This window comes from Coturnix japonica, chromosome 17 (genome assembly GCF_001577835.2).
Source record: "Coturnix japonica isolate 7356 chromosome 17, Coturnix japonica 2.1, whole genome shotgun sequence".
In the NCBI taxonomy this organism is placed as follows: Eukaryota; Metazoa; Chordata; class Aves; order Galliformes; family Phasianidae; genus Coturnix; species Coturnix japonica.
In genome coordinates this window covers 3422219-3448795 of record NC_029532.1, presented here as the reverse complement: position 1 = coordinate 3448795, position 26577 = coordinate 3422219, and the positions used below count along the sequence as shown (strand labels likewise).

The following is a 26577-nucleotide window of genomic DNA, read 5'->3' as shown; positions in this document are numbered from 1 at the left end:
ATCCTTGTAATCAAAGTCGAGCTCTTTCTCCTGCACACAGTGAAAAGCAAGTGCACGCTCAACTCAATCATCGGCAATTGCCAAAATTAATCAGCTCCATGGTGGATCTGGCTGGCTGTCCTGTCCCACCAGAGACCAGCTCCAGATGTTCTGGAGGGAGCTGAGCTCACGGCAAGGCAATTTCCCACCAAGCACCAATACTCCACTTCTCTGAGATGTAGTTCTGAGTACTGACCACACAGCTGGAAAGGAATTTGAACAACAGGCTGAGCAGGGATTGCAAAATGTTATACCCCCAGAAGGCAAGGAACAGAGCTGTCAAAGGGAGCACAAGCCTTCTATCTGCCTCTCTATGGATTAGCAAGCAGCAGCTTTTGGTCTTAGAGACTCTTGAAAGTTTGGGGAAGCAAAGGTGCTTCCCAGCATGAAAAAACTGCACCTATATTTCACTGAACTTCAGGTTCTCAATAGCAGTGCTTTTTTTTTCCCCCAGTGGATCATCTTACAGCCTTATGTTATTTCAGTAGGTTGGAGGAAATCAGGCTTGGACTGTGAAAAGCTGAAAAACCAGCTGTGACTGCCATCAAACAGGTGGGATTTGCAGGGTGCATTGCTCAAGAGAAGACAGGATGCTTGCTGTTCACAGCATCCATCTCTGTCCACTGATGCTGGGAGAAGCCTGCAGAGGACGTGCAAGCGGAGTCCTCTGGTTTCTGGCCCTGATGTCTAACAGAAGTCACACAGCCTGGAGTCCAAAGCAGATTAGCAGGCAACAGCAACACAGCCTGGAGCCAGCTGGCTGCAACTTCAGCTGAACTACTTCACTGGGGAAGATGCTCAGGTCTGTGAGAGAAGAACTACAAAGGTAAAAGTGCCCAGACCTGAAAAAAGGGCTCAAAAGCCAGGTCTCTTATTCCAGCTCCAACCTTCAGTTTAACAAGGGATATTAACTTCATAGTAAAGACACATAAATGTAAGGCTAGGGTGACAAACATGATGTTATTACTGTTGAAAATAGGACAACTGTACTTCCTGCCCTGTTCCCTGCCCAAATGCAATGTCCATTACTCGGTGACCATTCAACTCCATCTTTAAGTAGGGAAACCAAGCCTGGGCAAGCCTCTTGCCTGGGCTGCCTAATCCAAATCCTGATCTCTCAAGGTAAGAATTGAATAATCAGAAATGCAGCAGCGCCAATCACGGCTGCACATCAGTTAACACTACAGGATGACAGCTTTCCCATAGGAAAAGAAAAGGCAATTCAAAGGTTGTCCAAAGAAAAAAGCCAGCTGCTTTTCTAGAGGGGCCTTGGAACTTGGCCGCCTTCACCCTCAACTATTAAATATTCAGCACAATTCTCAATATTTGAAGAACCAGCACTAGAAAGAGTTTGGCCAGAGGGGATGTAGACTGAAGCCAGTCTGAGGCCTGTAATGTCTCTGGCCAGGAAAGGAGGAGAATAGCAAGAAAACCTTCGTTCTCTGACTTTGGCAAAAACAATAGCTATTTCTGTATGTAAGGACTAGTCAATCAATATTTATTTTGTCTGAGAATGGCTTTATTCCCACCTCCCTTTTACAAGGCAGCTGAACTCATTTTCTAGCAGAGACTATCCTGGAGAAGACGTGTCAGATGTGCAAGGGGATGGAAATTTCCCCACTCTGTGCAGAGGGGATAACGTAGTGCACAGCTTGCTCAGGAGTTAATAACAGCCCTTCTCCCATCCTAGGCAGAAATCCTTGGTCTCCCCACTGTTTCTCTGCAATATTGCTCTATAGGGTTTGTCCCTCAGCACAGCAAAGGTAGAGCCTTTGCAATGAAGGGAGGAATTGCAGCCATGTCTTCAAGGCGGATCATTTCCAGAGCCCATGAAATGGTAAAGACCAAAGCCTGGCACTCACAAACCCCAATGGGACCCCTGCCACAGACTTCAAAGACACCAGGATTCGGCCCTAAGGAAATAAGTTTACTGCTCTAACTGAGAGCTAGACACCAGCTTCCAATTTCTGCATGTATTTTTAGGTTCTGTCCCAGAGACAGACTGTGGTGTGTCTCCACTGGGCAGAAACACTATACACTCTGAATGCTGCTTGCTTGGTAGCTGCTCTATGAAGACATAAAGATGTTTCCCTGCTCAGAGCATGCTGCTACTGTTTGCAACACCAACTCAGTGCTGCTAAAAAACAGGGGGGGGGGGAAAAAGAGCATGATCCAGCCTCTCCTCTCCTTGAGAGCCCACAAAGGTAGAGCCAAATTCTCAATGCTTAACGCAAAAGAATCTGAAGAAAGCAGACCTCATGCAGGACATGGGTGTGGATTTTCCAGCCCCAGGTCCAGGCACAAAGCTCCAGACTCCTGCACATCCAGCCTGTCTGCCTCTGCCCCCCATGGCCACCCTGGGCAAGTGGGGCACATCCCCAGGGATGCTGTGATGTCATTGACTAATGCAAAACACAAGGTAAATTCTGCTTCTTTAAACAGATCCAAGTTGAGCAATGCATTTTTTCTCTCCTTTGCTTTGCTTTTATTTTTTTTTCCTCTGTAGATTTTTTTCCATCAAAACACATTATATTTAAAAACCCATTTGCTGAGAGCTGCCTGTTCCCAGGTGCCTTGAACCAAACTGCTGCATTCCTCCAGCAACACTTGAGCAACATGGAAAACCTTATTCTAAATGAGATGCACACAGATTCCTGCACAAGCACACGACCGTGTCCCAAAGAGGTGATAAAGGCTTTTCTCTCCCTCCCCTCTCCCCTATATAAAAAATCTTTATCGGGAAGGAAGCCAAAAAGGCAGAAGAGAAATAACTTGGAGCTTCCCAGATTCCAGCAGCTGAGATCAGATGCCCACAGCTAAAACTGGGTAGGATAAACACTACATTTCCAAAGGTCCTGCCCAGACCCTTCATCAGTGCTCATCAGATGAACTCACTAACCTCGTGGTCTTTTGGATTTGTCATGCTTAGGGGAAAACCACCCTCTGTGCTCCCTGATTTTCCACTGTGCGGGTGGATCTTTACACCTTACAGTAACAACTGTGGTCTTTTTGATAGCCCACAGCATTGGCTTAAATTCACCCTCACTCAGATCCATGAACAAGCTCTGAATTGATTTTGTAACTCTCACATTCAAAAGCCCTGAGTAATAACACAGTCACAAATGGCCAACGTTCCCTTACAGCCATTTCTTCCTTGGAAGACTTTGGTTCCCAGAAGAAGAGCCTGACCCCAATTATTAGGAAACTGAGCAGAAATTGTTAATTCTTTATCATAGGGGAACCATCATTGACTGGCACAGGCTGACATGGAGTGGTGGACGGACCAGCCCTGGAGGTGCTCAAGGGAAAGGCAGATGTGGTACTGAGGGATACAGTTTAGCAGGCAATAGTGGTAGATGGATGGGATGGATGATCCTAAAGGTCTTTTCTAGCCCTAATGATTCTACGACCTCAGAGGGATGGCATCTATGCAGCAAGGACAAAGTGAAAGAGTTTCCTTTGAATCGATGGCAAGGCTAAAAGAGACGGCACCATCCCGTAATTATCATGGGACTAAAATGATGGATAACGATGGATCCAAACAGCATATTAAAATCTACTCGAAAGAGAGATGCCAAGAGACAGTATTTGTTCTGCCTCTTTATGAGCTGACATAAAACTTGCTCCGAAAACTGCTTGACTAAGTAACTCAGCCAGATGTTCACCTCTTCTGCATTGAATTTGGAAAATATTACATTTTTCAAACTTGCTGATGGCAGGGATGTTATTTTAGGTATTTTTTTCTCTGCAAGAAGTGCTCCGTGGGCTGCCTTACAGCTGAGCACCGACCAACTTTCTGTTTTTCCTTCATGCTTTGGAGACTGAGAGGAGAGCCCTGGAGCCTGCTAGCCCACTTATTGTTGTCTCCTGGTTGCAGGAAGCCGCTTGGTTCCAGCACGAGCCCGTGTAAAACATCCACATGGAAGAGGTGCTGCTATTTTAGGAGCTGGCTCCCTGACAAACAGATGTTGTGGAGATGCTCCTTTACCACCATCAGCCATAAAATACACATTTAGTTGTTGTTTTTGTTGACTCTGAAGCTAATTTGTCTTGTCTCCAGCAGCACCAGGAAGGGATGCCTGGAGAAGATGGGTAAAGGTAAATGGTCGCTCCCTATAGAAGGCTCTCCTTTCATCACAGGGGCTGAGCCACACACAGCCATTCTCCTATAAACCACCTGCGGGACATTTCCTTTTGAAATTTGCTTTTCATAGAATCACTTAAGGCCAGAAAGGACCTTTAAGATCATCCAGTCCATCCATCCACCTACCACCACTACTGCCCATACACCCTCAGTAACACACCTACCCTTTCCTTGCACACCTCCATGGATGGTACCTCCATCACCCCCTGCACAGCCTGTGCCACTGCATCACTGCTCCATCTGAGCAGCTCTTCTTAATGGCCAACCTTCTACTTTCAGAACTCTCATCATTCCTCCACACGCTGCATCCCGTGTATCTGCACAGGCATGACTGGGTTGCATCCAAGTCAAGGAAAAAAATCATTTGCCAGAGACTTCTAATTCCTTAATGACCCAGCCCCAAGGGGCACCTCCTAAAAGCAGTTAAGTGCAAGCTAATGCAGGTAGATGCCAATGATATTTTAGATACACCAAAGTGCTTCATTCCAAGTCACTCCACCAGGCAGAAAGGCACTTCTGAGAGTCCTGTGGGTCACATAATCACCTATAGAAACCCAATTCCTTTGCCAGCTGTTAACTGTGTCATCTACGTCATCAGTACTGCAACGATCAGCAATAAATGCCCTTAATTCTCCATGCTTGGCTCTGGAATTATTAAATGTTTGGCCCTAAAATGATATAAAAGCCCTCAGCTTTTACTTCGATTAAGAAAGAAAGAGAGGGAAAAAGTGTGGTTTACCTTCAGAGTTTCCCTGTGTGAATCCCAGGAACCAGCTAAAACACAACACAGTCCAGACAAAGCAGAATCCCCTAAAAATGGAAGAGAAAATAAAAATGATGATGAGTTTCTACAACATTGGTACCAAACCCAGCCCTGCTAATGGCCACATTGAATCATCATCTGGTGGCAATGGCCACACTCCTCTGGGTGTTCAATAGAAGGGATTGGGCAAAGCTTCCTGTTTTAGTCAAGCTTTAAGCATCACAGCACCACTGAAACAGCAACAGAGAGGAAAAGTTTTAGCAGAAAGACATCTAAACCCCCCTCCATTCCCCGCCAGCTTCCCTGGTTTGTGGCCAAACAACGAACATAGGAAACTCCTCGGTTAAGCTCACTTAAATCTGTCAGTGGAAAGTTTGGAGATTGAATTCCCTCGTCTTCGAGAGCTGAGATTTAGCAGCTTGATCAGCAAAGGGCATTAAGCAGCTGGAGAACAGAGACAAAAATGTAAACTACAGACAGTCCTCAGCCAGAGGCAGTGTGGGACGGCCACCAGTTCTTCATCTCAGCCAAACCAGTGCAAGCACTGGGACATGCAGAGCAATGGCAAAGTGCTTCTCGCTCTTCGCTTAGATCTGGCAGAGAGGAATCATTTATCAATGGGGATTAGAGACCACTCTTCTCCTGCCATCAAGTCTCAGCTTTAGCACAGGAAAATATCCTCTGAGATGATGCATTGCCTCGGGCCAGATCCTCACCTAGAGCAGCAGACCCTTTCCCACAGCTCCAATGAAGCTGCAGTGATTTACGCATCAGAGGGGAAACCTGGCCTTGAACGTAAAGCTCCATGCAGGAATCCAGCCACTTAGTCAATACCTTAAGGCTTAAAGGGACAAATTACTGGAGCAGCCCCACATCGGCTGGGAAACAAATGAGATGAACCACATCACTCTTGTTCTGTTTCCATTACCCTGACACCAGGCCATGCATTTCAGGAGCTCTGGGGCTGCTGTAGTTCATGCATGAAGGAATGGTGGCTTGGAACAGCCAAACCTTTCACCAAGTCCTGTAGCCAACTATATGCTAACCAGGAAAGCTTCCCTGCATTCCAGAGATCTCCAGTGAGGAGATGGGGCTGTTTTCTGCCCACTGCAGCCCATGGGATGCAGCTCTTGGTGCCACAGGCCAGGGAGGCAAAGGGAATATGATGTCTCCTCACAGCCACATCTAGCTGAAACCTTTTTAGGACTTAAACGAGGCCAAAATCTACATTATAGGAAGACTTTCACTTCTGTGCTCACCTCCTAAGGATCAGTGGAACACTGGAATGTGGACGCCGTTCCCATATGTGTGTGTAGCAAAGGTTTTCTTGGGTGCCATCAACTGGGCTAAACTGCTTGGTGGGAAGCTGAGGGGAAGGGATGACCAACACAAGGTTGGCAGGAGGAGCCCCGGGCATTAAGAAAACCTTTGCTCTGGTGAGGATCTGATTTATGCCACTGTGTGCAAACACATGGGCACACAACGCACAGGTTTCAGAGGGATACAGGAACACCTTCACAACCTGAATCTGCATCTAAAATCCCTGTTGACCAACACGGTGAGGGGAACAAGCCCCAGGGAAAATCCAGCACATAATTCCATTCTGGTGACAGCGATGGGGCCATAAAGGAGATGAAGGCACGGGATCCAGCTGGCCCCAGTCCTGCTCCTGGACCCCTCACACTGTACGAGCTGAGAGTGGGGCCGAGTACCAAAGCACTGAAGAAAAACTTTGGCAAAATTTACCAACTTAATGGAAAAAGCACAGGCAGCTTCCAAATGGCAGATCTGAGAATGATGGGGCTGTTAATTATTGAAGGATTTTATAAAGCAGGCTCTTTTTCCGTTACAACTCTGCAGTGACAGGATTGCATAAGCAGCTTGAGTAGTAATAGCGAAGGCTTTTCTCCTTATATAGAGCTATTGAACACACCTTGCCTTCATCTCTGCTCCTTGCCACCATCAGAGACTCCAGCAAGGGGCACCCACTGAAGGCATTCATTTTCTTTATAGCACAGGGCCTTTGAATACCCAAATGAGGATCCCACCACTATAGTTACCAGGTGAAGAAATGCCCCTAAGCACTAATGGCATAAGTTCACATGAACCCTAAAGGTTTTCCAGTGGAGACAAACTCCATTTACAGCAAACTGAAGCTACTGACTATGTTACTCCTGCAGGTGCCAATGATGAGTCCATGAGACACCATCCTCCCACTCTCTCCTACTTAGGTGTTTTTCTTTCTGTTCAATAGATCAGAAGACCAGCTGGGTGCTGCAAACTGCTTTTCAAGAAAGGCAAATCTTCATTTCCAGCTGTAAATCAAATGGTAATCCTTAAGAAGAGATAATGTATATGTCGCTTAAGATCTGATGCATGTGAGTGGAGGTGACTTTTAATATGACTTCCAGGCAGTTCTGCAGCCAACAGGAAAAAGAAATCACAGCCTACGTACAGAGGCTCCAAACTGCCCCATGGAATCAACCCCACTCCAGCTGCTGGAGGTGGAAATCTCATTTGGTGTGAGCATCGCCCTTAGCACACACTGCTGCTGTCTTTCCAGGACTTCTGGAAAAGACAGTGTTTCTCTGAGAGAGAGGGATGGGAACCTATCGTTATGTGCGTGTCCCTGCTTTGACCCTGCGTAGTTCTGTGGGTTGGGGTTTTTTATTCAATATTAACCATACACACACACACACACACACATATACATACATAACCAGCTCCCCAAAGTATCCAGCACCAAATTCACAAAACAATGATCCAACCCACTGCTCCTGGATCCTCATCTATATAACCTCAGCCACAACTACAAATTCATTACACGCATAGCCACAAAAAGGAAGGATCAAGAAGAGTGATGTATCAGGAGGCCTCATACTGCAAACAGCCTTTGCTGTCCTAAAAGCCTTCTCATCAGCTGGACAAAAGGAAGGTCTGGTTGTCATAAGGGTGTTTGCCTCCCAGCACCTATAGATACACTTAGCATTTCTCCAGGAGGTTAATGCAGATCTGCAATACACAGAACACTCAGATGGAGCATTGATGTGGCCAACCCCCCCATCTTTAGCACCTCACCTCGCTCCTGTAAGGGTTTATGCTGATACCTGCAGATGAAGGGCTGATGGGATTCAAGCTCCCAGTCCCTATGCTCCTTGGGACTTGTGTATTCATTGCACAGCCCAGGCCCAGAGCTTCTCTGAGCTCCTGCTGCTGACAGCCTGCTTCCTCACCACGGATGAAGGACAGACAGGCTGATGAGGCTGTGATGACTCAGACACCCTTCCAGATGCCCCTCAGCAACTTCCTACAATAGGGGATCTTACTGACAGCATGCTCCTTGGTCTCCTCTTTGCTCATCAGTGCTGTCTGAGTTATTGGCTTTGCTGCTGAGTGATGTGACAACACTCACTGTAGTCCTTCCCTTTGTGTCCTCAACTAGTAACTGGAGCCCTCAGCAAACAGAAGTGCTAAGTGTACCACCCAACCTGCACATCCCATTGACCTCCTCGATGCTGAACTTGCCCGGTGTCAATCTAATTTGACCCAAACCTCCTGCCCTGCCTGCAGGTCCACCTTGTCCCCTTGAAACATGGGCAGCACACAGCACTGGGTCTGGAAGGAGCCGGGGGGTAGAGCACAAGTGCTGCAGCTTGGACACACACTCAGCTCTCATCCACCAACCATATAATGGGGATGTCAGAGGAGTGCTGGGATATGTGGAGCCCCAGGGATGTGTGGGGACCCTGAGCTTCATGGGAGGCACCAGAGGGTCCCCTTTGCAGCTCTGGGGCACCAGTGTAGCCTGGAAGTGGCTTTGGGCTTCCAGGAGTGTTGCTGAGACCTAAGGCCTTGACAGGAAGAGCCAGCAGGGGAACTGCAGGATGCACAGCACCGCTGCGCCAAGCAAGTTGAATCCCAGCACCGAAAAGCCCATCGGGAGATAATGTAAGAGCAGCAAGCGACCTCTGCCGAGGAAGGAACGGATCAGCAGCACGCTGGCAAGGTACATAACCCAGAGCAGACCCTGGGAACAAAAGGCTCTCGTATCCAGAGTTACCACGAGCCCATAGAGCACGCTTCCCATTGCACTGAGTGGGCAATGAGGTGCTAGTGCAGACCCAGCCCTCCCGCACACACAGCCACACGATGCCCAGCCCTTATTAACCCAGCATCAGTGCGGTGCTGGGACCCGAGTGGGATCTCCCTACCCACGTCTGCAACATGACCACGGGTAACCCCTCCATGGAGCTCACAGAGCAGCACCAAGGCACCTCCAAGGGTCTCCCCAGCACTGCAGCCCTCTGAACACCCCACTGCACGGCTGTGCTGCTCTCAATCCTCTGCACACTCCTCATCCCCTGCTCCCCTTCGGCCTTCTCCGTTTTTGACAGACAGCCACACTTGCACAGTCCCACGCAGGCGCTGCACTCAGATATGACAGTGTTTAAAAGGTGCAAGTGGGAGATGGTGCAGCTACAGCATCTCCAGATGTGCACAACTGGGCAAAAAAAAACCCAAAACCCACCAAACAACCCACTCTAAATCACAGGAATACAGCATAAACACACACACACAGAGCTTCAGGAGAGGAGAGTGTAGGCTGGGGGAGCAGCTGGGATCACACACAGAACCCTACACACACACACACACACACACACACACACACACACAGACACACTGCAGGCAGAGCGTGCGCCCAGCCTACAAAGGGAGCTGCACATCCATCCCAGCTCCAGCATCACGCATTGGGGTGTCTGCAGGCAGAGAGCTGACCCTTGGGGTGCCCCCAGCCCCCCACCCATCCTTTCCCCCCCATCTCGCACCCATCTGGCTCTGGCAGAAGCGCAGGGATCCCGTACACAACTTTTTCAAACTGCCAGGCAGAAGAATCCCAGTCACTTCCAAGGGAGTGTCGGTAAATCATCATTACATCCGACAACGCAACCAGAGGGATTAACCCTTTGCTCAGCCACAGGAAAACAACAACAACAACAACTTCAATGAAGAAAACGACTAAAGCCACCCCTGGCTGCAACTGCAGGAAGTCAAGCAGGGTGAGGGATGTGATTTTTAGCTGTATAAGGATACAGAGAGACAGAGATCTTTGTGCGCGCGCGTGTGCGGCGAGCACATGAAGAACATGCCACCACGCACCCGTCTGCCTCTCGGAACGTGCCTCAGCCCTCCCCACAGCTCTCCCACTTTTTGGAGGACCACAATACTGCTCTCCAGGTACCGGTGCCCCCCATCCCACAGTGCAGGGCTGGGTGGTGGCATTTCTGTCCTGCTCATGAGTGGGGTTGGGACCCTCCCCGTGCCCACCCGGGGTGGAGGTGCTGGGGGCACTGCGGGGAGGTGGAATCACCCTCTCCGGCATCTCGATGCGGGTGTGATTCCTGTGCCCTCCCCATGGATCAGTACCCAGACTGGGAGCCCCTTCCCCCGGTGCTAAGAATTGGGGGTCCCCCTGCCATGCCCAGAGCCGTGCCCTCCAGCTCCCCTCCCCACCACTGCGCCCTCATCCCCGGCCACACACCCCAACCCCATTCCCACCCTCCTTCTCCGGCTCCAGCGTGGCCTCCCTGCTTCCCAGCTCATTCTCCTCTCCAGCCCAGGAGTTTTCACATCATCCCCTGGCAGAAGGAATGTCTTCCCCCACCCCAACCCCAGCCGCCCCAGCGTGCGGGGCTCCCTCCAGGCACGCTCTCCCCTCTGGAACCCTCCCGGCACCCCTAGGACCCCATTCCCACCCGGGTATGCCTTTCCCCAGCAGAAGCAGCACTTTGTACTCACCCCCTGCCTGCTGCTGTAGCTCTGAGTCTGGAGACCGGCTCTGATTCCGGCTCCATCACGTTTAGTGCATTGTCTCTTTCGGGCAATTTTTGCAGCAATCCATCAGAAAAAGGGGAACAGGCCGGTTTGTGGGTACATCCTTCTCGGGTGCTCAGCTCTCTGCCTCTCTAAGGGGCTCAGCTGTGTCAAAGACACCCCCTGGCCCGGACGGCTCACTCCTTCCTCCTTCTCTTCTGGGTCCTTTTGCTTACACAGATCTTTTAATCCCATTTAACTCCCTCTCGGCAGACTGCAATTACCTTGGGAAAAAGGAGAGAGAACAGAAAGTACATGCTAGGAAGCCACGCTGGCCCATGGTCGCTGGATTTCTTGCCTCTCTCTCTCTCTCTCTTTTTATCCCTCCTCCTTATTAATAGCACAATTTCTGTTACTTCTGGTTTCCAAAATCCTTCATCAGTGTTATTTTTTTTTTTTTCCTTAGCTGTAACTTTTTGTTGTTGTTGTTGGTTGGGTTGGTGGTTGCGATCGTTATATTTATTTGCAGTGCAGATGTGCCTCTCACCACCACCACCCCCCTCCCACCAAGGATCTCTCCTCTGGACTTAGAGAGAAGAGGAAAAGGCAGATTTTGAGAAATGAAAATGATTTAAGGATGTCCCCGCTGCCTCTCTCTGCTGCCCTCCTCTGTAATACCGAAGCATTTGCAGAAAGGAATAGCAAGTAAATAAATAATAAAACCAAACTCTTCAGCCACAAGAGCAGCAGAGGAGGAACCGGGGATCCTTTCCAGACTGTACAGACTGACAGAGAAAAACTTAGTGGAGAAAGGTCCCAGTGTGGGCAGGGCTGCTGATGGAATCACTGCAGGGCTGCAAACCCTGTGCCCAAAGCAGCTCAGACCCACAGCACCAGCACAGCTGGGCCCCACATTACAAGGTACCCACTAGGTGTGGAGTTCAGGGGATGGGGGGAGGATGGGAGCACACAGAGGGGTTTGGATATGTAGGACTCCCTGAGTCTTTCCTTACATTGCGCTGCTGCCATGGGGAGAGATGGACAGGGACCCCTGCACCCCTCTTTTCCCACCACCACGTGACAGAAGCCCAGAAGGCAGGGAGGTGGGGAATGAGTCCTCTTAGACAAAATCCATCAGAGCAAACCAGATCCCAAGTCACTCAGCCAGCTGTGTCACCAGAGGGGACTCTGTGCTAGCCAGCATGTCTAAAACCCACATCCCTTTGCCCCCTCCCTTTCCAACAAGCCAGGGATACCCCAAGCCCTGGCTGCTCCAAACAGAACAACCAGGACAGAGCAAACCCTCAGCTCCATGGGCAGATCCTCTCCTGCCTCCCCCCAGCAGCTCTGCTTTGGGCACTTACTTTGCAGCGAGGTAAGAGGCTGTGCAACTTCTCCTTGCAGCCCCACCTTCATTGGCATTCATTTGTCCCAGCAGCTTACAACAATGTCTACTTCTTTAAAAAAAAAATAACTAAAAACAATAATAGAAAGCAAAAGGAGCAAAACCAAACCAAAAACACCCCAGGCCCTTTCCTGCCTCCTTCCCCTTCAGCCTTTAGGGTTTCTCCTGTGCTGGGAGCCAGTGGGTGCCTGCCAGGCTCAGGGGTGCCCACAAAGCCTGAGATCCCCCTGAATTCAGCAGGTAATCCTTTCCCGGTGTGCACACCAGCAGGTTCCCCTCGGGTCGCTCCGCTCGTGGGTCATTGATGCTGCAGGGATCCAGAAGAGGAGATGGGTTGGGAGCGGGAGCTGGGAGGGACATGGATGTGAAAGAGGTGGAAATGGTAAGGCTGCCCTCGTCCTTTTAAATAGTTGCACAGCCAGGGGACTCCGCTCGCTGGCTGGGGTGCCCCAGGTATCCGGTTTCAGCAAACATCAGCTAATGAGCGCAGATCCAGCCTCCGAGGGGCAGGTTCAGCGCTGCCGTAACGCACGGGAGGATGGGGGCACCGGGGCTCCCCTAGTGGGGAAGGGGCTGCAGGCAGCGGGCAGGGCGCTGGGCATCGCAACTAAGCACCCCCGGGGCTCTCCCCACGTCCCCCCCTCAGGCTTTCAAGGAGCGGCAGAACCAAATCCCCTCCGGCTGGTTGTGAGCACTGACCTCGGGTACCCCCCGAAATAAATAGAGCCACTGACCCGCGTCCCTGAACCTGGAGCGGGAGGGGAACGCTCTCATGTTAAGACAACTCAAGGATCCACTGGCCTGACTCAGCAAAGCGGGTTTCACTCAAAAAAGTGACCCCAAAGTGCAGCCAAAGGCTATGGGCTCCCCCATAAATCAGACCTCCTGCTCCTCTTCTGTTACCACGCGTGCTGAGGACTTCTCCTCTTTAATATGTGCATTTGGCTGAGCCCACGGATGGGCTGTGGTTTTGCATCTCCCAGTTTCTAAAGGCACAAGATTTTATTAATACCTTTGCTCTAAAACATCTGCACTTTGCTTTCTTGCTGTAATTGACAAAGCTTTAAGTAACAACAATAGAACGCCAAGGAATGAAAGAAGCCATATTACAAGTGGGGTAAATAACCAGCATCCTCATGGCCTGCTTTCCTCCAGGGAACCTGTCCAGCAACGAGCATCCAAATCACACATCCACAAACCTGCATGGAGCTCCTGTACAGCAAACCCTGAGTGCTCACCCAGCCCAGCTCTGTGACTCTGGGGGCAACAGGCATTCACACACTTGTCAGAAACCACATCAAATTTCTATTTTCTCAGCTATTTATTTTTCCCCTCCACAGCCGTTTCTTGCATGTTTTTCAGTCATGCGTTCTTTGCTCAGAAACACATCCTAGCCAAGACTGTTTAATATATATACATACATATATATATTATATATATATAGGCCTATAACTTTGCAAAGAAATGCATAGAATCAAGAGAGAAATGCTGTTGACTGCACACTGCAGCCTACTGCTCTTTCCCATCTCTTCCAAAGCACCAATGAGTATTTAATCATCTCTCTCACCCCTAAATGAGCTAAACTAACCCAAGGAGATAAAGGCCCATCTTCCCAGAGCAAGGGATAAGGAGGAAAGCAGGAGGGATGCTACATCTCTTTGCAATGATGAGACTAAAAGCAATGCCAATGTTGATGGACACACTCAACTTCACTTAGATGCAAACAGATGCAGAAAGGCTCTGTTGGCACACAGACACCAGCATAGCAGAGCAATTGGGATAAGAGAAGGAGCTTAAAACAAAAGGAAGCCCAATGTTATTGAAGCCAAGAGTTGTGCTGAGTGAATTCAGGTCCAAAAAATTAGACCTTGTTCTTCAAAAAGAGAAAAGCCGCAACATCTGAGCTGAACAGAAATATATTTAGCAGATTTATTTTCCTTCCTTCCCACATTTAAATGGAGGCCGCTTTAAAACACTAAATGAACTGCAGCAAATTGGCACGGCGATGAAATTAAATAAAAGAAAGTGGCTGTTGTAATTTAATTAGCCAAAATAAGAACAGTAGAGGGGGGGAGGAGGAGATGCCACCGGAACCACACGGCACTGGGAACAGAGCATTTGCTTTGGACACTGGGTATATTTAGCTCAATGCCTCGTTCAGAGGTAAGGCTGTGGCGTGGCCACAGAAGGCACAAGCAATGTGAATCCAGGCACAGGAAAGGCTTGTGGGAAGAATCAAACAAACAGGGAGCTGGGATAAAGGGCCTTTCAGGGCCCTAAGGGCTGCAGAGCATTTAACCCGGAGCTGTTTGGGAGCTCCAGGCAGAGGGAACCCACCGACATCACATAGCTCTGCTCCTATTTTAGGGACCACTGTTCGATTTCTATTTGGTGATGCAAAACCATTGCACATTGCATTTCTCATTCCTCACATGGACAGCATCAATCATGCAGGAGATGAACGGAGAGCTCAAAAATCATCTGTGCAACCCATGCTCTGCCCTGCGCTATCCTCTCCCCCCCATTCCCAGCCCATGCCATAGGCTGCTGGTGACATGTTTGAACTTCTGCAGCCGTTTGATGTAAAATGTTTTAAATTCTTTTGGGGGAACACTAAAGGCTTTTGTCTCTTGACCGCTGCTGTGGGGATGCCACAGCTGGCAAAGCGTGCTCACACAGTGCTATTCAGCTGTGCCATATCCCACCGGGCTGACCAAGAGCTGGGAGCCGCTGTTAATCATTACACAGAGCTTTTTTCCATTGGAAAGAAGGGAAACACAACACAGTGATGCAAGCCCGAGCCCACCTTCCCTAAGGAAACACTGGCTGCTGGTCACTATTCTGCTATACATTTCTCTCGAGGGCTCAGGTTTGGTTTGCACGACCCCTGAAGCAACAAGGTGCTGTCGCTTTTGTGCCATTACTTTCTTACCTCTAGAGCAGAGCTCGTGGTATAGATCATTTTATGTGCAATGATATTTAAGACCTTCGGATGCAAAGCACTGCCAGTAAACTGTTATTACTGTGCTGTGCAGTTGGCAGCAGGTTCTCCTGCACGAAGGAGTGTAAATCTATTTCCCGACCAGCTTTTACATCCACCACAACCTGCCACCGTGCAGACACACAGCTCATTAGGGCTGGTTTAGCTTCATTTGGCTGTAAAGGGCCACAGGAAAAAACCTGCTGATTAAACATGCAATTCAAATACATCTTCTGGAGCACAGCAGACAGTTCCTAGCACTTTATCTGCACCGACTGAAATGCAATCTGTGCCACTTAGAGCAGAACAATACTCCATTTCTCCATACTCCCCTTGAATTGTTAGCACACAAAGCAGAAACGCAGCCCGTTTTCACAGAGAAGTTATCTTCTGACATACGACGTTAACTGAGTGTGTACAGATCTGCTTCAAAGCCAATAGGCTCCTTTCCTTCCAGCAAACACACTTCTTCACGTCTGCACACTCTTACTCTCTCCCCACTTCAATAATGATAGCGTATGGTAAAGCTCTCCAAACTGGAGCCACTGTAGAAAGGCTGTATTTACTCATGTTTGAGTAAGAACTAATAAGAGACCTGGTTGTGTCTCAGCTCCTCCAAATCCAAAAGGAAAAGGAAAATAAAAAGGCATCGAGTCAATATTTATCCACCCGCTGGTGAAATAAATCCCCTCCTCCCCGGAGGAGAGGAGAATAAAATGCAGTGATTGAAATGGATTTCACGGAAGGGGATTTTTGTTTGTTTGCCTGTTGGTTTTCAGAGTTTGAGAGATATCTTCCCCTCCCCGTTGTGATTTGAATGGAATAGGTGTGAATGGAAGGCATCCATAGCAGCTTCACAGTGGGATCTGCCATTGAGGACCTGAAGCTCAGGAGCCTTTATGCGCTTCCACTGATGGGAGCAGCACTTGTGTGCTCTGTATCACTCCTTAAGCCCCTGATACACAGGATAACAGGGGCAGCAGGTACTCCAGTCCCATTGATGTGTCTGTTGAAGGTAGCTGGACTTCCAACAGTGCCTGGGCCAAATACATGTCACAGAAGAGTGGATGTCAGTAAAGTCACTTGGATTTCACATTTAAAAGCACATCATGAAGACAAACACAGTGAACTCTTGGTAAACTGTCTGCATCCAAGTAGGGCAACTTCTACCACTTCTTAGGGGCAAATAAGTGGGGGTTGCATGAGCAGCTTCAGACACAGCACAGCATTTCCACTGCACAGTAGCATGGAGAATTTGACCCTTAAATACTTGAGAAGCACAGCCAAGGGGGCAGGCCCTCATTCACACTGCCCAACAGCATCACATAGAGGGGCTGTTGTGCAGACGCAGTTGAGGCATTTTTAAGCCTGTTTCTCATTTCCCCAAAGTCTCCGGCACTGAAGAAGTCTTGTCACTGACCCGGGTTAGATGAGGGTCAAGGTTTACACTCCAAAAACCAAGAAAGAAACGCTGTTTACTCTCCAGTTCCTCAGAAAACAGTCAAATCCCTCTTCATATGGAACATCTCATTCGCGTGTCATCAGCAAACATTTCCACTGGCAAACTCACTGTGCTTCAACATTTTCTTCACACACAGACCGACTGTGTGCTTTATCAGTGCCATCTCACTCCACAGGCAGCCTGACACCTGCCTTTCTCCTCCTGCTTTTCTCTGCCATTTCTTTATTACGAGCTCACATTAAACTGTTGTTAATGTGAGGGGGTGGATGCCCCCTCCTTGGAAGCATTTAAGGCCAGGCTGGATGGGGCTGTGAGCAACCTGGTCTGCCAGGAGCTGCCTATAGCAGGGGTTGGAACTACATGATCTTAAAGGTCCCTTCCAATCCAAGCCATTCTATGATTTCTTATTTAGATTTAAAAGGGCAGCTTTTAATCTCACTGTGTCTTGAGATGTTCTTCTCCGAACAGCACTTATGATTCCCTATTCCCTTTTCCCACCCAACTCCACATTTAGCTCATGAGCAGGACCAAAATGAACCATGAGACTTTTCATTAACCAGCAGAATGGAATACAAGAGACTACTTAGCATTTCACATCTCCAAAGCCCTGAATAAGCACCAAGGCTCAGTGAGTGATGTTGGGGAGGGAGGGGCACGATGCTCTGCAAGGCTGGCACACACATGATGGCCCCACTGCTATGGGGCAAGTACAGCCCTGGGCACCCACTGATGTGGGCAGCCTGATTCCCACCTCAGAGCAACAAGCATGGGGCCCTGAGCCAGCCCTCCCCATCAAACATGCAATGGATAGGGCTGTAGTGCAAGAAAACGCTTTGATGCACCCAGCACACCTTTCATCATCGCATCCTAAAAGCCATTATTAATGTGAGCTCTAACTCATCACCACCCACACAGCTTTCCTTAATTCACCAGCTGGACATAGCAAGAGCTCCAGATACTTAAAGGCTCCATTCTGAAGGAGGAGAAGAACATGGGGCTCCTCCACTGAGTCACAACCACACGGAGCTTCCCCTACCCACCCACCCTGCATTCAGCAGCGCTGCAAACTGCACCCCTATCCTACACATGGTCAGCCAAGGGAACTCGCAGAGGAAATTAAGTTTCTCTCTTCTTCTTGAGCTGTTTTTAATTTCTTTCCTGACACGCCGTTATTAGACAACAGGAACAAACTAGTTTCTGTGCAAAACTTTCCCTGAAGTATTTGGAAGATAGAGAGAAATGGCAAGGTTTCTATTTTCCTTCTTCTTTAAAGGAGAAATAGCACTGAATTAATACGAACAGCACTGATCAGCATTTTATTTTCTAGCTATGACTTCTTAATTTTTTTCCAGCCCTACAAAGACCACCCTCTCCCCATAGCAATGCTAGGAGGGGACTACGCTGAAAATTATAGTTTCCAGAGTTTGCAAGAGAACCACAAACGCTTAATTATAGTTATTGACATAGCAAACACCCACTGCAGGCTTAATCTTCTCTTGGCCAGAAATAACCACACCAAGTAAAGGTAGCAAACCAACATCAGCCCCAGCCAAGGACAGCTCAGTAGTGCATGGGCATGAAGACGTGCCGTGCTCCTGCACAGCACCATAGAGCCAGCAGCACTAACCTGGCATGTTTGGGCTGGGTTTACTGTTAGCTGGGTTGCACGTTAGCTGTTTCATATGCCTTTCTCCCAGTTAAGCTTTGAAGAGCTCCTCTATGTGCTGAGAGCAGCAGCTGTGCTCTGCACCATCAGCACATCCTTGCTGTGAGCATCCCATTTTCCATGGGTGCTGGTGACAGTAGTCTGGAATGGAGGCTTTGCAGTTGGAGCTGTGATGCTGGGAGTGGGTAGATGTGAACCCTATTTGCTTGCTGGCTGTGCTGGCAGACCCTGAAGGAGCAGTGCCTGTGGGCAGCTCGCTGCCCTCTGAGCAGACTCCACGCTGCCAACAGCTGCAGTCACATCAAAGCCCATATGTCTAAAGCGATGCTAACAGTGTTAGAGAAGGTGAAGCACCAGCTGTTTTTTCCCAGGGAACCACAAGAGACTGAGTGCTGATGGCACATCACCATGTGGCACTGAGCAGGCATGCAGCTACCATAAAATCCCACAGACCAGGAACACGGCCTTGGAGAGGCAGGGAGGAACATGGATAAGATGGGAGATGAGGTGCAAGCCTTGAAAGGATCTGAACATTGTCACTAACAGCTCTGGGGGTAAAGAACTGAGCTATTGGAAATGAACCATCCATGGTGCACCAACATGGGATCATAGAAACCTCCTTCAGTCTGAAGGAGAGAAAGAAAATGGGATAAAAGCTAAATCTGAATGGGCTGGTTATTGAAAACAGAAGTGCTATACTTATTTGTTGCTCATCTCCTATGCACCAGCTTTAGTCCGCTGAATAGCTACAGAATTCACTGGCATTATTCCTAATTTTACAATGATTTGGTAGAGAGGGGACAAAGGCAAGCAAACAAAGCTAATTGCCTTCAGTGTTCTGTTTATCTATTTTTTGTTTGGCCAAACAAAGAGGACGTTCAGGTCCAAGCTGACTATGGAGCCCACAGTTTGCAGTTTTGACATCCGACATCTTAGTATTTACTCCTATCAAGAGCTTCCTTATCTCCATCTGGTCACTACAGAGACTCTGGTGACTTCACTACTATTACTACAGATCAATCAACCCTTGCAAAGTCCTTCAAAAAAGCAGGAAGTCCTCCAAAAGCCAATCCTTTTTGTCATAAAAAGAACAAAGCCAGGACTAGATTAATCACTGCATGTTATTTCCAATACAAAAGTCCAAGCAGAAGAAGTTCCAGTTCTAATAACAAAGCTATGCATTCTCACCCATCCATACCAGCGTGCTTTTGTTCTTTGTGCCAGACAAGAACACTCTGAGCAGAAATGTAAATAATACAGCATGCTCTGCAGGGAGAGCACGCTGCTGGAAGTAAGCAGCAGACTATGGGCTGTATGAACCACAAGCAACCAGTTTTACCAGGCTCAGCATCTGCCAGTATCTATGATTTCCCAACATAGACTGAGTGAGGCAGCAGGGCTCCAACGTGGTTGGAGTAGAGGAGCAATATAAGGAAGAGGACAAAACCCCAGGCTGCTGTGAGAGCAAGACATTTAAGATAACCACCAGAACACAACAGGTTGTCCTGGGGTTCTGAGCAGAGGATGGAGCTGGATGAGCCTTTCAACATCCAGTACAGACAAGACCAAGGGAGCTGAACCGGCTCAGGGCTTGCTGCTCAGCAACCAGGGCTATTACAACACCTGCTCTACAAAAATTTACGATTCATCCCTCCAGCTCAGCTGTAAGAGAAAGATTTGGATCTTTTAGAATATAAATTATTGCTTTCTATCTACACAGACCTTTTTCAGAGCAGACCCACAAGGAACAAGGGAAAGCAGGGAGTGAGGAGAAGCCAATGCAGACCGATGCTCAGTCTGATCCTGTTCCAAAGGGGAAAGTTTCGGATAAGCTTGACTGAAATACGAGCAAGATAGGCTTCAAATAAACCAAAGGGAGAGAACACACCATTGTCTGAAACCAGCAGCTTTTACAATGTCTAGGAATAGGAATAAGAAAAATCAGATGCAGAGCATCACCTAAAACACCATTTTACATTGGGATGAAAGCCAGCAGAGGGAAAAGAAAGCATCAAGTTGGAGCCAGATCTGCATTTTGACAAAGAAATTTTCGGGTCATCCCTCATTATTTGTAAAGCTCTTAAAAACCAGCTTGCCTTCACAGAATGGAAGCAAAGCTCTTAATCTCACTTTGTAAACACAGAAGGAAACTGCAGGTTAAAGCCAAAGGTTTGGAAAGTGACTGGTTCAAGGTGCTTCCACTTCTGTACCCCTCTTGGTGACCCCAGAACAAAAGCCATTGTTTCAGCAGCTTCATTTGCCAAAAGCACTCCCCATTTACACCCATAAGAACCTGGTCATTTTCCTACATATAGGAAAGCATTTCCTACGTCCAAAAATATATTTTTGATATCCTAACACTTTATCATCTTCTCCCATTCCTCATCTATTTCTTTCCACCCAGCCATAAGACTACTTGGAAAACAATGTGAATCATTTTCAGTCTCCTACCCCTTTTCCTACACTGTGAGATTCCTCATTTCCAGTGACACCAACAATCAGCAGGAAACTCAGCATCTCAATTTCCAAAAGGAAAAGAAGCGACAAACTGGGTCCGCCATCTCCAAGCTTATTGCTGAGAGCTGCTCTCAACCCCAAGGAATCCTCCAATGTTCTCCAAGGAATTGGGTGCTCCCCCAGGTTTAGCCAATGGTGTGAAGATGATGGTTGCTCTGCTAAATGCCTCGGATGGTTTTGGAGGATCCCTGCTGCCTCCCAGCTCTCTGCCCTGGGAAATCAAAGCGTGCTCTGCACTATCTACCCACCATCTCTATCTGGATCAGGGCTTTGCCTCAGAACATCAGACCTCCCTGCCTCACACATGGGGTGCATTCAGACACAACCCAGGTGTTTCCTCAATACAGTGCTTGGCAGTTGCAGCATCTGCAAGTTTCTTCCTGGCTAACACATCCCAGAGCAAGCACTGACATGGCTTTATGGGAGCACAGAGATCATACTGGATGGTGAGAGACATTCATCATGGATTTGGAGGCTCCAAATAGAACTTACACCTTCTTTCTGGACTTGCAGTAACTGCGCTGCTTTACACACACCTCTTCCTCACTTCTGCATCCTCGTGTTAACCATTTTCCTGTTACATTCATTATGCACATCCTATGAACTACAATAGATTTTCTTTACTTGCTATCACACCACACACATTAACAGAGATTATCAGCATCATTGAGAGATGCATACAGCAAAACATACCCCTCCACCCTGTACCAGAAGAAAGCTGGTCATGCCCAGCCTTATTCCATTATTCAGCCCTCTATAGAAACTCCATGCACAGCAACAAGAATTCAGGCACCAAAATGCAAACACGGAATTGGTTCCACCATTGAATCGAAGGCATTGTGGGCTCAGGAGGTGGAAACCCTGGTGCTGTAGGGAACAAGCATCCCACAGAGCTGCAGGCATTGGCTGCACGTTACCCCAGCCCATGGTGGTCTTCTGGCTTCACTGCAGGTTCATTTGCTGTGGGGATGAGCGTGGAGTTCATCCGTGCTTCCTTGCTCATTATGCATTCCTCCCTCCCTGTTCCAAATTAATGAGAGTTTCTGCTCACTCAGCAGAAATTAGATGGATCTGCTTTTAAAAAAGGGCAATTAGCTCAGAGGAACCGGTGGTTCCTTCCTGTGTGCCAGGTGAGAACAGCGAGCAGAGAGAACTACAGCTATGGGCTCCAGGAGCCTCCAGACACCTGGCTCCTACAGCAAGCAAATTTCTCATTGGGAAGCACCAGGATTTCTTCCCCACATCACATTTTCTTCAGGCTCATTTACCTCATTGTGCTCAAGTGTGAGCCCAGCTTGTGGATGTGTGGCTGGCAGCAGGAGGAAGCTCCCAGCACACAAACCCTGCTGCACGCCTCCTGTCCCCGACCCCTGGGGATGCCTAAAGCCTCTCTGTTTGCTCAGGCTTTTCCTGATCAAAGTGGGGAAGGCTCTTTCCATTCTTAGAGCTGGGAAGGAAAGAACTACTAGCGCTGTCGGCGTTGCTTGCCAACGCAATTCATCTTTTGAGCCTGTAAAGCTGTGGTTATAAGGACGCAGAGGGACGTGTCATGTCGCTGGAACGAGATGCTCATACAGATGTGGAATCAGTACGGTCCAAAGAGCAGAAAGGGGAGAAGGTGGGGAAAGGCAGCCAAGATCTCCATTCAACTTTCCATTTTAGAAATGCAGAACACCACATTTCCTACCAGAGGGCACAGGGGGAGAAAGATGTTGGGCACTTTTGAGGATTAATCAGCAATATCAAAGTAAACAGAAATTAAGACAATAACAACTCAATACGCAGCTCACTTATGGGTATTTTCAAGTCCTTACGTGACTGCTGAAACCCTATAATCTTCCACACTGCTACGTAAACATCCTACGTAGAAGATCACTAGAAAGCTTCGTTCTTATTCCAGAACTCTAATTCCATCCTTGAACAGCAAAAGCATGAACCTGTCTTTAATTATAAATGACTGTCTCTTGTTAATGTAACAGCCGGTCCTGAATTCATCATGAACTAAAAAAGTTTTACTAAAAAAAGCTTTAGAGTTGGCTGGAAGGGGAAAAAAAATAGAACCAAAATGCCTAAAAAGATTGTTGTAATGGTCCTACCTTGTTATTTCATGAGTTTAGCAGACTGCAGTTAAACCCCTGCACAAAAGGAGGTGCTTTGGGATTTCTCCTCTATTCCCTACAGAAAGAGGCTGGAACTCTTCCCACCTTGCCAAGACTTGACTTCAGAGCCTCCTGCCTTCCCTCCAGCAGCAGTCAGCCCCAAAGGGAGCAGATACAGTCCTGGGAGGTTAGAGGAGATCCTATGGACGGGAATGCCTGCAGCTCCTTATGGACAATTAAAGCTTTAGCCATGGGTGCCCCCTGGTGACTTGGTGAGTAATTAAGCACAACCATTGGAGTCTAAAATGGCACATCACAACGGATACAGTCACGTTTGAGACACAGATAACAGGCTGGTGCTTCATACAGAGCAAATCTCAAGTTCCAGGGAAGATAAAGTTTTCCTTTGCTACAACTTTGCAGCTCATTGTCTGGGGTGATTTGGTTCTGTTCTGATATTTCTGCTGTGTACAAACACTCCTAATTTGCTCCACTTTGATTACCACAGCACAGAGGGGCAAAGTTGCACTTTGTCCCTACATCAAACAGCAGCTACTTCAGTTCTAAGCCTCAATCAAGACTTAAACGGGCTTAATTTTCTACCTTTTGATCAAAAAGCCTTTAGAACAGCACATCCTCAGATATTGCTGCTGGCCTTCGAAAATAAGCAGAAAGAACAAGACAGAACTTCTGCTTCCTCCAATCCATTGCTTCATCTTCATCTTGGGAAGCATAAATAGGTATTTTGTCTCCCAAATCCCTGCACACTGTGCAGATTCAGAATGTGAGATCTGAAGTCCAAAGCTGAATTTAGCTGTGACCAATTGCATGAGTCAAGTCGTCTCTCTTTGGTACTCCAATGAAGGCAACTCTTTTAATGGTGGCAGCTTGGGAAAATACACCAAAAATTATAAAACCACCCATAAAATAAATAAGGAATTCCACTGCTATTTGAATCCCTCAGTACATACAAGTGAGAGAAACAGGGTTAGGAAATGTTAGACTGCTTTTATAATTCCTTCAGGACCAACCAGACTGGCTGCGCTGCAGATGATTGCTGGAAATATTAGGATCATTACAGGAATGGCTTATGAAGATTAACTCTAGTGAATGCAGAGTTTCAGGCATGGTTCTGTCTCTCCCATCACCAAAGTCACTGTGCACATACACGGCTTTAGCTGCTACAGGACTCATGAAAACCTCACCAGGTTTCATTGCTTTGATGCCAAAAGTGTAATAAGATGTTTTGGGAAACTAGTTTCAAGGCCACATTAATGAGCACCACCATCATGTGGGACATTTGCTTCTTCCATCTGTTGAAGCAAAGCTATCATAGCTGCATCAAATCTACGCAAAGCTGAAAAACCACAACTCCTTCACAAACATGGAAATACCACTGGAAAAGCTTTATGAGTGCCATGAGCCTATGGTACAGTCGCACTGTTCTCATGGGCAGTGCAGGTGCTTGGGGTGGGTGAGCTCTAATGGTCCCTTCCAACCCAAACCATGGTTTCTAAGCCCTTTCTAAACCATTCCGTGGTTTCGAAGTGCCAGAACTTTCATTTCAGATAAAAAAAATAAACATTAATTTTGAAATGGAGACAGCAAAATTTCAATGTGCAAACACAGGAGAAAGCTTCTTGGGCTTGATTCTGTTGTTCCAGCTGAAAACTACTTAGAACTGACCCGATGTGAACAACTCTTTGCATGTACATTATTCATCCAAAAGACGCCTTTGCTCAGTTCCAAACATTCACATCTTACACATTGTTTTGCAGCTAAGAAATGTATGTATGAGGATTTCCATCAGCTACACAAGAGGATCCAGACCTACATTAGCAGGAGATTCTTTCCCTGTTGCTTTGGCCTCAGTTTAGGGGCTGCTACAGAGGTAAAGCTGATGCCTGAAGCCCAGCAATGCTGCTGGGCTGAAATCAGGCTTGTTTGCATCTCTCTCCCAATTTTTGGGGCACCAAACCCACTCTGAGGTCCCACCACGGGGGCACCAATTTCACCATCCTGCTGAGCATCAGGAGACTGCAGCATCAAAGAGGGGGGAGGGTTTGTTCACAGATTAACAGTTAACAGCATTATAAGGCACTTCTGGAGATGTGCACCCAAATCTTCTGTTCCTCATTAAGATTAATGAAAGGTTTGGATTTGAATCCCTATGCTTCCTCAGAAACCTCAGTCATTACGGTTCAGAAGTCATCTCTGTCCTACAAACCCTCCCAGGATGATTTATGAAGCGATACATGCACTATTTATTTCTTTTTAAAGTCACAGTTGTTACTTAAAGCTGAACTGCACGTTGGGGTAAAGAAAAAAAAACAAGGCTTTAGGGATGCACTGATGGAACAGATTCAATGGAAGGGATCAGAGCCTTTTAGGGGCTGAAGCATCAATGACACAAAAAGCAAAGAGAGCTGAAGCAGCTGCGCTGTAACCATTTCTGCAGTTCATTTTCCAAGAGCTTCTCCTTTGCACCAAGCTTCTGCTCTCAGAGTGGAACACGAGTGACGTGAATGCTAAGCAGAGTCAGGCTCTGATGGTTGCCATTACCTAATGCTGTGCTGTGACACAAATGCTGCTCTTAGGAATATTCCAAGGGCTCAGGAAGAGGCTTACAAGAGCTCACAGTGTTCCTGCTGCCCACCACGAACGCTGCCTTTACCCATGGTGGAACCACGCTTGTGCTCCTGCATGGAGCCAAAGAATGACAGCGAACCTCAGCAATGCTGAGGAGAGGTTCCCTCAACCTCTGAGAAGACTGGTTCAGTCTGTGATTACAACTCCCTGGAAATTGCTACGTAGACATCACTGGAGCATAACATTTCATCAGGAGCCCCCAAAATATCCCTGCAAATACATGCTGGGGAAGGCTAAAAAGACCTCACAGGCACAGAAGATCACAGAAAACCTATTATCTGTCTGCAGCACTGAAGCATCCATCTGTCAACACGGGACCTTTCAGAGAGCGTTGCAGCCACCCACTAAATGGGTTTTTGATTAGCCATGGTATTTAAAACAACCACAGACTTCTACGGCAAACGCGGGGCTGCCAGGCAAAGGGTCAGGCCCAAAACTCAGCCCAACTTCACCGCATTCTTCCACTGCTTCTGGGCTGAAGTTCAAGTGAACTTCTTGATGGGGAGATGGGTTTAAGTTTAAAACTGGCAACCCTGCCTGATTTTATCACAAGTCTCATGACGCTCGGCACGTTGCTTTCAACCTCAGCCTTTGGAAACTGGCACAATGAATTCAAGCTCTGCTTACAACCCGCCCTCCCCCCAAACCTCTACTCCATGTAGATACGAGACATGAATCCTACACACACACATAGGACACAGAAGGAAAGGACTACACGAAGCTTCATTTGTCTCCTTATTCTTGGGACACATACAACTTTTTGAACATCTGGTATTAATAGCTTGTTACTGCAATAAGAACATGAAAACTTGCTTTCAATCCTGACCAACTTGTTTGCTTAGAAATTTTGGAGATATTCACTCAAAAAGGAAAAAAAGCAAAAGAAGAGAAAGGGAAATGAAACAGCAAAGGATGCTGAGACATCTTCAAAGCAGCAATGAACTACTTGGTCCATAAAACAAGTGCCTGCAATTTATTTTGCAGTATTTTTTGCTGGCCATAAGACCAGAAGCCAAGGTGCTCCCAGCTGCCAATAGACCAC

At 47.7% G+C, this 26577-nt stretch overlaps 1 protein-coding gene and 1 long non-coding RNA gene across 3 annotated transcripts in view; one reads left to right on the top strand and one right to left on the bottom strand.

Moving 5' to 3' along the window:
* LOC107321846 (collagen alpha-1(XXVII) chain-like) overlaps window positions 1-9900 on the bottom strand; it is a 110001-nt gene extending 100101 nt beyond the window's left edge. For both annotated transcript variants that reach the window (XM_015879255.2, XM_015879256.2), the window contains exons 1-2: window positions 9773-9900; window positions 4923-4993 (exon numbers count right to left, since the gene is read on the bottom strand). In XM_015879255.2, coding sequence (XP_015734741.1) covers window positions 4923-4993; window positions 9773-9876 — 175 coding nt within the window. In that variant the 5' untranslated portion in view covers window positions 9877-9900. The remainder of the gene's footprint in view (window positions 1-4922; window positions 4994-9772) is intronic.
* Window positions 9901-10070: 170 nt separating this feature from the next.
* LOC107321847 lies at window positions 10071-26353 on the top strand. Its single transcript, XR_004309114.1, has 2 exons — window positions 10071-10181; window positions 11287-26353. It is a non-coding gene; the product is annotated as an uncharacterized LOC107321847 (long non-coding RNA).
* The last annotated feature ends 224 nt before the right edge of the window (window positions 26354-26577 follow it).